General features: G+C 41.3%; 1 protein-coding gene across 3 annotated transcripts in view; it reads left to right on the forward strand.

Annotated features, from left to right (window-relative positions):
- TNFAIP8 (TNF alpha induced protein 8) overlaps positions 1-14802 on the forward strand; it is a 38627-nt gene extending 23825 nt beyond the window's left edge. For all 3 annotated transcript variants that reach the window (XM_034432824.3, XM_034432823.3, XM_034432822.3), the window contains exon 2: positions 12558-14802. In XM_034432824.3, coding sequence (XP_034288715.1) covers positions 12558-13123 — 566 coding nt within the window. In that variant the 3' untranslated portion in view covers positions 13124-14802. The remainder of the gene's footprint in view (positions 1-12557) is intronic.
- Positions 14803-16850: the final 2048 nt, after the last annotated feature.

Raw genomic sequence — 16850 nt, forward strand, 5'->3', positions numbered from 1 at the left:
TACTGACGGCGCCTTTGATCGGCAGGAGATCGCGGAGCCTCGCACGTCCCGAGCGGCCGGCGGTGAGAGTGCTGGGCGGCCGACCTTCGGGCGGCGCCCTTGGGGCGTGTGACTGGACTGAGGGCGCTCTCTTGGGTAGATTCGAATTGTACTCCAAGCTCGCCCTGTTTTCAACGCTGCTGGCCCTTGCGTGTCGGAGCGCTGCGGGCGCCATTTTGTGTCCATCCTCGTGGCGTCGGCCATTTTGCCTCGATTCTCCGGCTAGTCGTTCCAATTGCTATAAGTGCTGGATGTTCTTTTCTCCCTTGTGGGAGTTTTTTTGAGCACACTTAGCCTCTTGATTGCCTCACTGCTATCCCTGTGTGCTGGGATCAGAGGCTGACCTTGCCTGGTTATAAGCCCGGTCAGTTTTGGGCTCCTAAGTTTCTCTCCACCACGCCTCATTGTTGTCTGCTGCCCCCTCCTTCATACGAGGCGGCCTGTGACTTTTGTATATAGTTCTCATTGTTGTTACACATAAAAAAAAAAAAAAAAAGCTTAAGGACAGAAAACGGAGGGGATAGTTCTTTTCCTTTAAAAAAAAAAATACAAAGTCCTTTTGCAGTTATACTGTTTTCCCCCAGTTATGGCGGATTCCTATTTGTCCTCTGACTCAGAGCGGGAGCCCAGTCCACCCAGGGCCCCGTCCAAGCACAAATCAAAGTCACAAGGACGGTCTGCTTCCGCTTCTACTGAGTCTCACCAGCATAGACTCTCATCAGCGGCTGAGAAAGACGCGCTGCGCCGGCATAGGGCACTTGAGAGGCAATATGATAGGGCCAGGCTGGCCTCTGCTTCCGTTTTCGCATCCAGCCAGCAGCTACCCCCTCAAGGTCACTCATCTTTGGCCCCTGAAGCTGCTCCTGACCTGGATACAGCGCTCGTCCCGGATCGTGACGTCTCCGCTTCTCAGGTCTCGCCTGGGACGTCTTGCGGCCTATCCAAAAGAACCTCTATGTCCTTGCCAGATGTTTCGGCTGTGGGACTTGCTGGACCTCTTGCCCAATCTTCGCGTCGGGCTGAGGCGACGTTTACCCCTACCGCTGCCGGACTTCGGGGTCCAGACGGGCAGATGCTGACTCCCCAAGTGGACCTCCAGGCAGCGTTGTCCAACGCTCTTTCCTCCATTTTGGCCGCCGGTCTTCAACAGTCTGTCCTTCAGCAACCTCTTCCACCTCCGTCCTATACTTCTCCCTCGGCTGCTCCTGGTCATTCCAAGTCTCCATCCCGGATGGCTCACATCTCCTCTGAGGACTCTGAGCAGGAGGAGGTGCTTCCTGAGGAATTGGAATTCTCGGAGGATGAGGGCCTGGCTCCGGACACCCCTGCCTTTTCTGGTTTGTTTCAGCCCTCGCTGTTCAAATCACTGCTGCATAAAGCTAAAGAGATCACTAATATGGGTGTCCCGTCTGCTGAACCTTCTACTTCTTCAGCGCCTCATGAGGCCTTGTTTTCGTCATCCAAGCCGGGGAAGGATTTTATCCCTTGCCCTCAACTTTTTGCTGATGTTCTACAGTCCCCCTGGTCTCAACCGGGCTCTCTGATGGGTCCTACCAGCCTAGACAAAAAGCTATATTGTGGGGCTCCAGAATTGGACTCCTTGTTATCCTTGCCTGTGGTTGACCCTCCGATTGCAAGCCTTTCCTCTTCTTCGCTCTTGTCTTCGGACGCTTTGGACGTTCTTAAATCAGAGGACAGAAAGACTGAACTCTCCTTTCGTAAGGAGCATCAATCTCTTGCTTGGACAATTAGGACGGCGACCGCTACGTCGTTCTTTAATAGAGCTACATTACTTTGGTTGAGGCAACTTCAAGAGAAATTACCGCCGGAAGACACACGTCTTCTTCAAGATATAAATAAAATTGTGGCTGCAACCGAATATTCGGCGGATGCCTCGTTAAACTCCGTGAAGTTTGCCTCGAGGGCCTTGGCCTCATCTGTTACATCTCGCAGATTGTTTTGGCTCCGAAATTGGAGAGCTGATGCCAAAGCAAAGTGGAAGTTGGCGGCGGCCCCTTTCAAGGCCCCGAACCTCTTTGGTCCTGCCCTGGATCCTGTCTTGGTCGAGGACAAGGATAAAAGAAAAGTGATGCCCACGTCTTCGTACCGCAGACCGGAGAGGCGCTACGCACCCTATTCTCAGCGTCAGCCCTTTCGGGCCTCGTCGGGGTCCGGGGGCCCCTACTCACAGCGCAGTGTCTTTCCTGGGGCCGACCGATATTCGGACAGACAGCGTTTTAGGGACAGGTCCAGAGCCAGTAATTCCAGACGCCCCTACCGTGGAGCCGGCTTCCGCCAGTCCCGTCGAGGCAAATGACTACAGTCTCCAGGACCCCATTGGCGGGCGGCTTCAACTTTTCAGCCACCAATGGGAACGCTCAACCAAGGATGCCTGGATTCTTCGGACGGTATCTCAGGGCCTTGCCATCGAATTTCTGGGACACCCTCCGGTTCGCTACGCCTGCTGTCCGACCCACCTGTCCCCCGACAAGGCGGCTCTCTTGCGGAAGGAGGTCCTCCACCTACTCCTTATCCGAGCAGTAGAACCTGTTCCACTGGATCAACGGGGCAAGGGCTTCTACTCAACTCTCTTTTTGGTCCCCAAACATTCCGGGGGCTGGAGAGCCATTTTGAACTTGAAGCAGCTGAATCTGTCGGTCCGCTACCGCAGGTTCAAGATGCACTCCCTGGGATCCATCCTCGCTGGAGTGCGACGGGGCGATTTCCTCCAGTCTGTCGATCTCAGGGAGGCGTATCTGCACGTTCCGGTCCTCCCGGCCCATCGCCAGTACCTACGTTTCCAACTTGGGGAGGACCATTATCAATACTGTGCAATGCCCTTCGGATTGTCCTCTGCTCCAAGGACTTTCACAAAACTGGTGGCGGTGGTGGCAGCTGCTCTCCGAATGTTCCCTGTGAGAGTCTTGTGCTATCTGGACGACGTTCTGGTCCTGTCCTCCTCCAGAAGCCAAGCATCTCAGGACTTGGCCCATGTCATAGGCTCTTTTCAGGACCACGGGTTTTCGATCAATTTCCCAAAGAGCCATCTGTACCCGACCACTGTTCTCCAACACTTGGGGGCGGTAATCGACTCCGTTCGGGGCCAGGTATCACTATCCCCAGACAGGGCGGAAAGCATTCGCAATCTGATTCGGCTCATTCATTCCAAGCAGACTGTTCCTCTGCTACAGCTATCCCAGTTATTAGGGAAAATGGTCTCGTGCTTCTCGATAGTCCCATGGGCACGCAGACACACGAGGCCGTTGCAGTGGTTCCTGCTACCCTTTCAAAGCACGGGTCGCAGCGATTCTCTCCACAAGGTCTCTCTTCCCCCTCAAATTTCCATGTCCCTCAACTGGTGGACGGGTCCCAACCTTCTTCTCAGCTCACATTTCCTGCTCCCGGACCGGCTGACATTGACCTCGGATGCCAGTCTCCTTGGCTGGGGAGCCCATCTCAACGATCAGATGGTGCAGGGCCGCTGGTCATCTTCAGAACAGACGTTGAGCATCAACATCTTGGAGTTGAGAGCGATTCGCCTAGCTCTCTGTCACTTTCAGCCCCTGTTGCAGGGCCAGCACGTTCTCGTCCTCACGGACAATATCTCCGCCAAGGCCCATATAAACAAGGAAGGGGGCACGAGGTCGAGGGATCTGATGCTGGAAGCAGAGAAGCTGTTTTCTTGGGCCGAGGGTCACGTTCTGTCTCTGAAGGCCGATCACATCTCCGGCGTGGACAATGTCAGAGCAGACTGGCTCAGCAGACAACTCATAGATCAGTCAGAGTGGCAACTGGATCCCGAGATTTTCCAGGAGGCGGTCACCATCTTCGGCCGGCCTGTGGTGGACTTATTCGCCAGTCCGGCGAACGCCCAACTGCCCAGGTTTGTGACGCATTACCCATCTCAGATGGCGGAGGACCACAATGCTCTACGGTGCCGCTGGCCTCGCGGCCTCCTGTACGCCTTTCCTCCACTTCCGTTGATTCCTCAAGTCATTCGAAAGTTGTTGGAGGAACGTGCGGAACTTCTGCTGGTGGCTCCCAATTGGCCTCGTCGGCGGTGGTATGCCGACCTGGTGGCTCTGTCCGTACTTCCCCCGTGGGAGATTCCACCGACCCGTCTCTCGCTAGGCCAAGGAGCAGTGTTCCACCCAGATCCAGAATGGCTCCAATTGGCCGTTTGGCGTTTGAGCGGGTCATCCTGCGCAAGGACCGTCTACCCGACTCTGTCATAACCACTATACAGGCGTCTCGCAGACCTTCGACATCACGCATATACGAGGCCTTGTGGCGGGCTTTCTGCGCCTGGTGTGCGGATAATTTGGTGGACCCTACTTCGGCTCAGGTCGTTGACATCCTCTGCTTCTTACAATCTGGCCTGGACAAGGGCTTGTCGCCGTCTACCTTTCGTCGTCAGACTGCTGCCTTGTCCACTGTCGTTCGCTGTCCACCTTACTCGTCTCTGTCTCAGCACCCCCAACTCAGAGAATTCTTACATGGGGCTGTGAACTTACGTCCACCTCCAGTTCGTCGGTATCCAACTTGGGACCTTTCCCTGGTCCTTCAGGCGCTTATGGGCCCCCCTTTCGAACCGTTGGGCTCTGTGTCTCTCAAGTACTTGTCCTATAAGGTCACCTTCCTCTTAGCGATCACATCGGCCAGACGGATATCCGAACTGTCAGCTCTGTCAATCCGGAACGACTTGTGTATTTTCCACCCTAATACTGTTGTCCTTCGCCTGGACCCAGCTTTTTTGCCGAAGGTGAATTCATATTTTCATCGCGCTCAGGAATTGATTCTTCCGGATTTCTGTCCGTCGCCCAAACACCAACGCGAGAGGGATTGGCACACTCTGGATGTGCGCAGGGCCCTCCGGCGTTATATTCGCAGAACTGAGTCGTTCCGGAAAACTGAGGCCCTTTTGATTTCTTTCCATCCAAGATCCTTGGGCCAGAAAATATCTCCATCGATGGTGGGCAGGTGGATCAAGGCGTGCATCTCTACGGCTTATGAACGCCAGGCCAGGCAGGTTCCAGCTGGGATTTTGCCTCACTCTACTCGTAGTGCGGCAACGTCAGCTGCCTGGGCCACTCAGGCATCTGTTTCTGACATCTGCCGGGCTGCCACCTGGTCCTCGGTGACACCTTTTATCAGACACTATAGGGTGGATTCATTTGCCTCGGCTGAGGCTTCCTTTGGCCGTCGTGTCCTGCAGAGTGTTCTAGTAACGCAGGACTCCAGGGGCCTTTAGTTTCCCACCCTTGTTTTTTTCTGAGCTTGGGTATATCCCAGCTATGGACTGCAGGAGCAGTACTCTGGAAAACGAACATTGTCTTACCTGAATGTTCCTTTTCGGAGTACTGCGACTGCAGTCCATCCCCTCCCTTGTTTTTTTGTCTTCTTTATATTAATGGACTGCTGGTCTCTGAGCAGGTCTGATCTTGTTGTTGTTGCCGGCCCGTTGGCCTTCTTGGACTATCTTCGTGGTTGCGCCTTCGTTCAAAGACTGGTGCATTATGGGAGCAGGGGGCGTGGCCACAGGTCGAAGAGAGAGATATTCTTAAAGATCACCCAGTCAAAAGGAACTGATGATGAAGAAACCCAGCTATGGACTGCAGTCGCAGTATTCCGAAAAGGAACATTCAGGTAAGACAATGTTCGTTCTCAGCATTAGCTGATGGTTTATGAATGTGTGGATAAGTACCAATGCCTTGTGCTCTTCTCATTACAGTATTTCCAGCCTTAAACCTTTCACTTAAAATTAGTTAATAATCTACAAAAATAAGTCATGTTTATAAACCGCAAAAATCGGGGCAAGGCTTGGACTCACTAACTGAATAAAAATGATTTGAATTATCATCTTATATTGGGCCACTGTCTTCTAAATAAATGTTAACTAAAAGTGAATAAAACACTACTGGTATTCTTCATAAACCAGTATTCTGCAGGATGCTTGAGCCCCAACTTTAGAGTCTTAATAAAATATCTGTCACAAGTTATCATTTTTATGTTACATGTTTATCTGATAGTCCTTGAAGTCTGTATGTCATAAAAATAGTTCTTGAAGGCTGCATGTTATAAAGAAGCATTTCAAGAACAAAACTCTGCAATAAACTACTATATCTTGTTGCTTAGCTGTAAAAAAGATGAAGCTCCAGTTCATATTTTTGGAAAACAAGGCTGAGTGTTGTTCCAACATTCAGCTGAAAAAATAATACATAGGATGTCCTTGTTTAGTGACCACAATTTAAAACCAATAACTTGGATATTAAGCAAAGCAGTTTGTAAGTGTAACTGTGACTGTACTTACAATCTTACTTTAGCACTTCTTTGCTTTACAGACCAGCAAAGGTCATAAATATGAGGATTAATCATAAAATTACTTTTCATCACTGTTGTAACTGGAAACAGTTGCTAAATGAGGCAGTCACTAAATGATGCCTATCCGTATGAAATCAAAGTTCATACTAATTCACATGCAGTTTTGGTGCCAAGGGAGAGAAATCAAAAGAGGAGGCATATGTGAAAGATCTTGAAAGTATGAGACTAGTAGCTAGAACATGGATTGACTACAATAAAATCATGGTTCAAATTCTTATACCCCTTTCTTTCTCCTGGACAATGTAATACACTAGAACCATGATGGCGAACCTATGGCACGCATGCCACAGGTGGTACGCAGAGCCCTCTCTGAGACACTCGAGCCGTTACCCCAACTCAGCTCCACCGTGCAAGAGCGTGCACCTCCCTCCAGCCAGCTGGTTTTTGGGTCTCTGCCGTGCATGTGCGGGGGTGGGGTGAATGCGGAAGATGTATGTGCATGCATGGGGCGCACACAGGGAAGTCTGTGCATGTGTGAGGGTGGGGCGCATGGGGGGTCGTGTGTGCATTGCATTGTGGGTATGCGTTCGCACACATTCGTGTGCGCACTTTAGGTGGTGTGCCAAAAATGTTAGCCATCACTGCACTAGAAACTACTCTATTTTGAGTAAAAGAAACATTTTCCCCCCTGCCTCTTGTTTCAGTTTTGGACTGATATCAAATTAATTGATTGTGATGTGTAAGAATTATCCTCTTACTTACTTAGCATTGTATAGTTACGGTTACAGTGGTCATGTTTAAAGGATTTGTGGCCCAATTTCATTCATTGGAGGCCACAAGCCTTTAGAAACGTGTGTTAGAATATTTAATTATATAAGGAAACTTAAATGACAGTTTAGGTGCGATTCATCTAAATAAGAACAGACAAAAGTGAAACCTTACAAAAAATCTTATTGTCTCCACTAGTGTGAATGTGCCAATGCTTCTTACAGCTATTGTAGCTCAAACCCTTAACCTTTTCCTACTGTTCTTTCCATTAACATATACTTAGTGCTTGGCCTTGAATCTAAGTGATTACTATATTACGATTTTCTGTATTTGTCAACTCTGGCCTGAAAACCACCACATGTCTACTTAACTTTAACACTTGGAAAGGACAGCAGGATATAACATAATGAGAACAATATGTTTAAAAAGATGAAGTAAGTCTAGTCTACTGAGTCTAAGGAAAGCCAATTGATGTAGTAGTCAAAATATTGCATTGGAATCAGGGAGTCTTAAATTCAGTAGAGGTTGACAGATTTTGGAGTAATCATTATGTCTGAGTTTATATTCTTTTCAAAAACATAAATGAAGAATGTGTGTGTTTTAATTTTATTCAGAATACAGTTTGCCTTGATATCAGAAATTTGAGAAAGTGCAGTTATTATTGAATGTAATTGTGGCTTGCAGAATCAATTCTGATTACTAGTTTAGTTTATTCAAATTATTACTGTTCACTTTATGACTTTTTCCTTATTTTTCTTTTAGTTTTACCAACACATACACCCACACAAACACAAACCAACCAATATGTCTCCTCCCTCTGACAGGTTAATGTAGTTTTAGTGTATTTACAGATCATGTTTTAAAAGAACTTCTTTCAGGAAGGTAAACAGGAAGGAAATAGTTTCACCACTGTTTTGAATAACTGATTGTTCAGATTCCTTGTGCAGTAGGAATGCCATTCTTTTCTTTATACTACACTTGTTTCAACTAGAATATACATACTGTACCCCCAGAACAGATTAGAACCCCTACACCTTGCATGTGAGTTACACAGAGTCTGCCAGACATTAAAACCGCAAATAAATGACGATATACAGGTTGTCCTTGACTTACAACAGTTTATTTAGTGACTGTTTGACGTTACAATGGCACTGAAAAAAGTGACTTATGACTGTTTTTCACACTTACCATCATTGCAGCATCCCCATGATCACGTGATCAAAATTCAGACGCCTGGCAACTGATTCATATTTATGACCGTTGCAATGTCGGGGGTGTGTGTGTCATTTGATCACCTTTTGCAACCTTGTGACAAGCAGAATCAATGGGGAAGCCAGTTCAATTTAAAATGTGTTTACTAACTTAAGATCTGCAGTGATTCACTTAACAACGTGACTCGGAAGGTCGTAAAGTGGGGCAAAACTCTCTTAACAAATGTCTCACTTAGCAACAGAAATTTTGGGCTCAATTGTGGTCATAAGTTGAGGACTACCTGTATATAAGTTTTAAAAGATTACATATTTATGTAATATGTAATAGAATTATATATTACATAAATATGTAATTCTATTAACAGGGCCAGCCTTGCTACTAGATTGGAAACTAATTGTAACTAATGTTTTCTGATGTATTCATTTTATTAATAGTCCATGTCTCCCTTCACTTAGCAGAATTAGTGTGTTTCAGAGTAACAAGCACATTTATAGCTACCATCTTGTGATTTATTGTCAGCAGCAATAATTGTAATGTTTGTAAAATCTTGCAAATAAACAGCCAAGTGGTAAAAATGAAATTCTGTATAAACTAGATATCCAGATATAGTAAGTTCTTTCTCAGTGGGTCATAAATATTCACCTTAATAACAAATTCCAGTTGACTTGTTACCATTAGGCCCAGATTATATAAGACTACTAATTTTTTAGAACATCTTATGTCATATAATAGGACAAGCTGTGTATCCTACAGTTAAATAAATGCATTCAGAATTGCATTATTTGTTCATCTGTTGTATATGTTCAGAAAAAGTATTTGAGAAGTAAATTTATATAACATCTGCTGTAGCAGCTACGTATTTAAAAATATGATACATCTTTAGCCCATTGGACTTTTGACAAGTAGGTACAAAAATAACTTGAAGAAAGGTTCTACATGGTCAAAGAGCTATGTCCTCTTTCAACATGTTCTATTTGCCTTTCTTGTTATCTTTTATTTTGTCTGCATCCATGAACTGTTTTAAGTTGTATGTGCCCTTAGCATCATAATTTGCCAATAGCATCATTTGGTACCGGTAATACCATTGTGGGTTCTTCCAAAACTGTTGATAGTTTATTGTGGACACTGTTTGGCTTTGGTAATACCCATAAAATGGTCTTTGAAAAAAATAACAATAATGATCAGTTTCTATAATAGAACTTCCTTCTTTAGTTCTTCTTCTCCAGTTAGTTTTACTCCATACTCTGTCACAATTTTCTTTCACAATCTCCTTTGGTTTTCAAGTGGAGAAATAAAGGTAAGACTTCAACAGAGTTGCCAGAAGAAAAGAATCAAACAGCAAATCTTGATTTGTCTGTATTCTCCTTCCTGTTCTCACTTCTTTTCCTGAATGAAGATTTATTTCTATAAAGTTCTGCCTATGCATTCCCATTTTTTCCCATATGTATTCTGAAGCAATATTAGTATTAAAGTTTGAGAAACAGTAAGTCATATGCAAAGTCTGAAGCTCCCACTCAGTGTATCTGCTTGCAGCTGGATAAAACATTTAGCTTAATCTTCTTAACAGTTGCTTGCTGAATTGCTTGTGGTAAAGTAAATGGAAGCAGTTAGGTGAAATAAGAATGAATTAATTCAGGGGTGTCAAATTCGCGGCCCACAGGCCAGATGCGTCACATGCTGGCTCCGCCCCCACCCCCGCCCCCCCGATTTAGCAAAGGGGGGAAAGTCCCGCTACGTCACGTGACGCTGCTGTGACGACGCGAGTTTGACAACCCTGAATTAGTTCTTCACAGTACCAAAAAGTTGCAAATAATTATAAGTGTTCCAATTCTTATAAAACTATGAACATTTTTGGGATAAATGTTTGATTTTTTTGGTGTGGGGGAGACTGACTTACAAGCAGCAGGCATAATCCAGATGAATTATCTTGAGAGGTTGAAACTGTTCAGATAAATGACATGTCAAATACTTATTCTTATAATACAAACCTAAATTCACACTTCTTGCTTTGAATCATCAGCTTTTCTCTATGAAGTAATTGGAGAGCTGCTGCCAGTCCTGAAAAGATCAGACATTTCAGGCTGTTCCAGTAAAAAAGGAAAATCATTATTTCAAAGACAAACTTGATAGCTTCAGTATGCATTTCTTGGAATACTTCATCGTGTTGAAAGAGGGAGTATAGATATATCCATAGTTTGAGGAGGAGAAGTATAGAGTAGCAAAAAGGGGGAAACCTAAAAAAATACAGCTATTGACAATGCAGTTGCTCTCTGTGTGGAGTTAGGCAATTGTGGGTTGTGGATTGCATCTTTTACAGCTCTGAGATCAGGCCAGTAAAATTGTGTAACAAAACCACTAAACTTTTGGTAAAACTTTTTTTTAAAACTGCTTATGGCATTTAAACTTTTTAAAATTATCTGTTGATTACTGCAATTCCAACAAGCCTTTAAATGGCTTATAAATAATATAAAAGTAAAATGAAAATGTAACTACATCTCAGAATTAAAAGCAATAAATCCTACTGTGCATTAACATAAGCAGGACAATAATCATTGCCTGCTGCAAGGACCTGCTGCATATTCAAACCCCTGAGGCTTTCCAGCAAAATTAAAGTATTAAACTTGGTGCGCTGAATCTTTGGCTTTCGGTAATTACTATCAGTTTAATTTAATGCCTGATTCTGGTTTGCAGAGCTGTTGATATACCAATAAGTGTTTGCCACCAGACCTCTAAATATTTGCTATACATTGTATAATATATTAGTTTGTACCTCTACCTAATGTGCCATTCATAAATAAAAAATTACAGTGAAATAAATCCATTAAAACAAAAATGGAGGATTAAAAACAAATGTGAAAACAGAAATATTTTATTAATTCAAGAAAACTTATAAAAATAATTAGTTAAATCTGATGTGTCAGTGCCAAGCTGTTATTTTTTTTCAACTGTTGCTTTATATCTGCAGTATTTTATTCAGTAGAGGTACTTCCTTTGGCTGTTTTCTTCAAGGAAGTGAAAATGTTATATCAACATGCTGCAGAGATTTAGAAAGACCAACTAAAATATAATATTGAGCTTCAGTGAAATGCTCAGGCATATAGTGTAAAGGAGAGTAATATGTAGCTGTTGCCACCCAAAGTGGATTTCCTAGTTGGTTCCTCAACTAGAGTACCAATCATTTGAAGGTAATTTTATAAGAATTGTATTATAGTGGGGAAAAAATTTCAAAATAGTGAAAAGTACAGAAGTATTTTAAGTAAGTTATGTATGTATACATAGAGTATGTGAAGAAAAAGCAATAATTTAAAATGCGAGAATTGCCTTTTGAAAAATGTCAGATATTTTAGAATAACTAATTTTAATCATATGGATGAAACATTTGAATTAAATGGGAACATAAATGCCTGTTAATCATTTGATTAATCATAAAACTGATATTCTTTATAGGAACTAGCTATCTTTGAAAACCTGTGATTTAGGGCAGCAATCCCAAATATTTTTGAAATCAGGGATCGGTTTTGTGGGACAATTTTTCTATAGACTGGGAGGGGGGAGCGCAGAATCTAGATTGCACATATGCAGAGTTTTGCTCACCTGCCACTTACCTCCATCTGTAGACACTAGTCCCTAACAGGCCTCGGATCACTACCAGTCCATGGCCCAGTGGTTGGGGATCCCCGATTTAGGACACGTGAATATATTTCTATCTTATGTATATTTACAATAGATTGTAACACTTCCACTGGTATATAAACTTGGGGAAATCATTGAGCATTAAAATAAATTGTTTAGTCTGTGCATAGTTTTGTGATGAGTAGTATTAGGACTTTATAGACATATTCCAAGTTCCAGGATTTGATCTTTAGGAGTCTTTCAGAGGGAGCCTTAGATGATAGTGTTAAGTCTTAATGCATCTCAATAAATATTTGTTTTGTAAAACAGATATATAGAACTTAGTTAATTTATATTCCTGTGATAATCTTTGTTTACATATGCATTAAATAAAGCAATACTCATAGTCCTATAGCTCCTTGTAATCAATATATTTTAGCTGTTATATGGGGGGGAATCAAACTGTTTAAATATACGTATATTATAAAAATACTTTAAAATAGTTACTTTGCTTTTATTCCTTGTAGCATTCTTAAAATGCTTCAATTGTAACTCACATGGAAATGACTGAAATTTCTGATTTGTATTTGTTTGCTTTCTTCTAGTGGCAACAGATGTCTTTAATTCCAAAAGTTTGGCCATTCAGGCCCAAAAGAAAATTCTATGCAAAATGGCTTCCAAATCAATAGCAACTGCTCTGATAGATGATACCAGCAGTGATGTTTTGGATGAACTCTACCGAGTGACAAAGGAATACATACAAAACAAGAAGGAAGCTGAGAAGATAATTAAAAATCTCATTAAGACTGTTATCAAATTAGCAGTCCTCCACCGGAATAACCAGTTTAATCAGGAAGAGACTGTACTTATGGAGAAGTTCAAAAAGAAGGTTCACCAATTGGCTAAAACTGTGGTGAGCTTCTATCAAGTGGACTATACCTTTGACAGGAATTTTTTATCAAAACTGTTGAATGATTGTAGAGATCTACTTCATCAAATAATTCACCGTCATCTGACTGCAAAATCTCATGGACGTGTCAACCATGTGTTTGATCATTTCTCGGACTGTGAATTTTTGGCTGTCTTATACAATCCATTTGGATCTTACAAGACTCACCTCCAGAGGCTTTGCGATGGTGTCAACAAAATGCTAGATGAAGGCAATATTTAGTAGTATCATTATCAATTGCTCATATAATCAAAGGCTAAGTATTGTTGGTAGTCTTAGGGAGCCAATGAAAGAATGAAGAAAGGCTTCATAGTATTGGTGGCAAAGAAGAATTTAATATCAATTGAAAATTCTTCAGCAGATTTATTTATTTATTTGGAATTACCTTTTTGCTGTTTCAATTTTTTTGATAATACTATGCTTTAAAATATGGATTTATAAAGCCATAAAATAAGACTACTCAGAATAAATAGGACTTAATGAAATAGGCAGGGATAATGAAATGTCATATTCTAAAAGTATAAGAATTTTAATAATTCACAATTTACAGATTCTATCTATGCATACTTGCAGAGAGCTGTGCTACCTATGTTGAATGAAGTTAAGATTGAACAGATTTAACAAAACCTTTTTTTAAATTCATTTAAATGTTTAAGTTACATTGCCATAATTATACTATTGAAAAATTTAAGTGATTCTTTGAGGTCTAGATCTTCATCTTTTTTTAAATGTTCAGGGCTTCCACTAGAAAATAATTTAAGTGGCGTGAATTGCTATTTCCATCACTGTTCTATCCCATATTATAATAGAGTCTTTAAGTTGCTGTCCTCTAGCTATTCTTGTAGTAAGCTTCCCAGAAGGGATTGCATTTCACATAATGTGCTTCTGAAAAGCCCTGAACTTAATCTATACTTCCAGGGCAATAACACTGGGCTTTTTTTACGTGAACCTTTCTTTAATCAGCTTTATGGTTTGATTTCTTTATCTGTTCTGGAATAATTTTGTATTATTTATCAATGTGTATGTATTTGACAATCACTGAAAATTTACAGACATTCTCTACATCCTAAACATGCTTAATAGCACCATGTCATATATAGTTAAAAATATAATAGTTTCCAGTTATATTTTGTAGAAAAATGTCATTTCAGATGCAATTGTTCAAGAAAGATGAAACTGGAATATGTGTGTCTTCTACATGTACAGATAATCCTTAATTTACAACCTCAATTGGGACCACAATTTCCATTCTAAAGCAAGGCAGTTGAGTGAGTCATACCCAATTTTGTGAACTTCTTTGCCACAGTTGTTAAGCAAATCTAGCTTCGTGATTTGCTTTTTTGATGCTGGCTGGAAATGTCACAAATGACAATCACATGACCCCAGGCCACTGCAACTATTGTAAATACATGCTGGTAGCCAAGGGCCCGAATTTAGATCACCTGACCATGGGGATGCTGTGATGGTTGATGTGTGAAAACCAGTTTTAAGTCATTTTTTTCAGTGCTACTGTAATTCCCAATGGTTGCTAAACAAATAATTGTAAATTGAGGATTACCTGTATGTACATTTTTAGGACAAGGTTAGAGAATGTAGTGATTCTTAGAGAAAGATGTGGGTAGTAGTCTGGATGTAAAAACTACAAGTCTGTGAACCAAATTTGTAATATTTGTGTATTTTTGTTTTATTCAGAAATCAATGTATATGTCATGTAGGTTGAATATATAGCAAATATTGAAAAATATATTGCAGCAGCTTGAATAAATTTGTTTAATCTTTGTACTGTTGAAAAAATGCTGAACATATAATGCTTTACACTTCAAGCAAGTGGTTGATTTTTTTTACTTTTTCTTTGTCATATGTTTTTTATATTTTCTGAGTAAACAAACATTTGCACTCTCTTTTTTTTTATTTATTTTTTTTTTTAAATTTAATTTATATGCCGCCCTTCTCCGGAGACTCAGGGCGGCTTACAATGCGCTAAGCAATAGCCTTCATCCTTTTGTATATTTATACAAAGTCAGCTTATTGCCCCCACAACTGGGTCCTCAATTTACCTACCTTAGAAAGGATGGAAGGCTGAGTCAACCTTGAGCCTGGCGAGATTCGAACCTGCAGTAATTGCAGGCAGCTGGTCTTAATAACAGGGTGCTTTAGAGCACTGTACTACCAAGGCTCTTAAGTTTTATGCATGATTTTCTCTGTCATTGCAAACATTGGCAATTTAATAACATCCAGATCAATTTTTAACTTGGCTTTACAATTTTCTGTTGATTACTGTAAATTATTCCTCTTCTGCTATGACATTTTCCCTTCCTCCTCCTTTCTTTCTGCAAGTTATGTGCTTTTAGCATTGTTAGATAACAATCTGTTACATTAACTGAGATGGCTATAGTTCCAAGCAAAGAAATCTCCAAGTAAAAATAATCTAGAAATTCAGATGTTACTGAAGTGTAGCTGCTTTAACTTTTGGGAGTATATATTATTTTAAGGCCCATATTTAATAAATAACTTTTTAGATGGGCCAAGAACTGAAATGGATAGAGTGGCACTATGCATGTCTGGGATAGGTAATTCTCTTTTTTTAATCCCTTTCAAAGCAAGTTCTACATTTCCCTCTTTAATAAAAAAGAACTGGGTTAGGTTTGGGGGGGTTTTTTTGCCTCAAAATGGCAGGAATCTATCTGTCAGGACTCTATCTGGTCAGTTTTTTGTAGGTTTGTGCATTTTATCTCACAAACGTATTTTGATATTTAAGCAAAATATAACTGGTAATAATATAACAATGTACATGCTACTAAAACGTTAGTGTCCGTAACCTTTAACGGGATGAAATAGGATCATGTCAATCACATTACCTCAGATGGGCTTAAAAAATGCCAGGACTTAATATACATCATCACTCTTCTACTGTTCTCTTTGTTTATATGAATTTGATATCATTTCCCTCTAATTCACTTTTTCTTCTCAGCAATTTTAAGAGGGGTGGACGTCCCCAGAATTCCCCAGCCAACTCCCAATTCTGGCAGCTGCAGTTCACTGTTTTAAAATTGCTGAGGTTGAGAAACATTGCTCTAATTCTTCATTTCATTTCCTTCCCCATCAATGTACCATGGTTATGGTACAGTTATTTATCAGGAGAACATTTCAGTGCAATATTATACACTATATAAAGGCTTCTACCACAATTAGATGCATGCAAACTGTTTTGAGTTAAAATATTTTGTGCACAATTGTACGTTTGAAAGTTGTACGTTTCATGCACCATTCACAATAATGCCTTTGCTAATCTTCAAAATAGCACAAGACATTTTTATTTTACTTACACTTTAACTACAGTAATTACTACATTTTAGAGCCATAAATTTAAAACCAGGATCTCTATGCTTCTCTTTATTACCAGATGCTATTGCCCTGAATAAACTAATTGAGTGTATTCAAATTCAGTTGATCTTAGTGTGATTATCCTGTATTAAAAACATTCATTCTAGCATGATTTCTTCACTTTTCCTTCGTTAAAGGTATGGCATTTCCACAGAAAATCTAAATAAGGACCTTGTATTGACCCAGCAGCACACTCTCTTATTGAACACTTTTTTCAGTGTATTTTTTCAGTACAGATTAGGCAAAACCTGGCTCAATAACAATAACTGTGAGAGGGACTTTGGAGTCCTAAGGGATGATCACTTAAACATGAGCCAGCAGTGTGCAGCAGCAGCCAAAAAAACTAATACAATCCTTGGTTGTATTAGTATTAGTACCGCTTTATAAAGCCTTAGTAAGACTGCACCTGGAATACTGCATCCAGTTTTGGCCACCACATGACAAAAAATACGTTGAGCCTTTGGAAAAAGTACAAAGAAGAGCAACTAAAATGATAAAAGACCTGGAGACTAAAACATATGAAGAATGGTTGCATGATTTGGGTTTGGCTAGTCTAGAGAAAAGA

Source organism: Pantherophis guttatus, chromosome 2 (assembly GCF_059756535.1).
Source record: "Pantherophis guttatus breed Tessera chromosome 2, ASM5975653v1, whole genome shotgun sequence".
NCBI lineage: Eukaryota > Metazoa > Chordata > Lepidosauria > Squamata > Colubridae > Pantherophis > Pantherophis guttatus.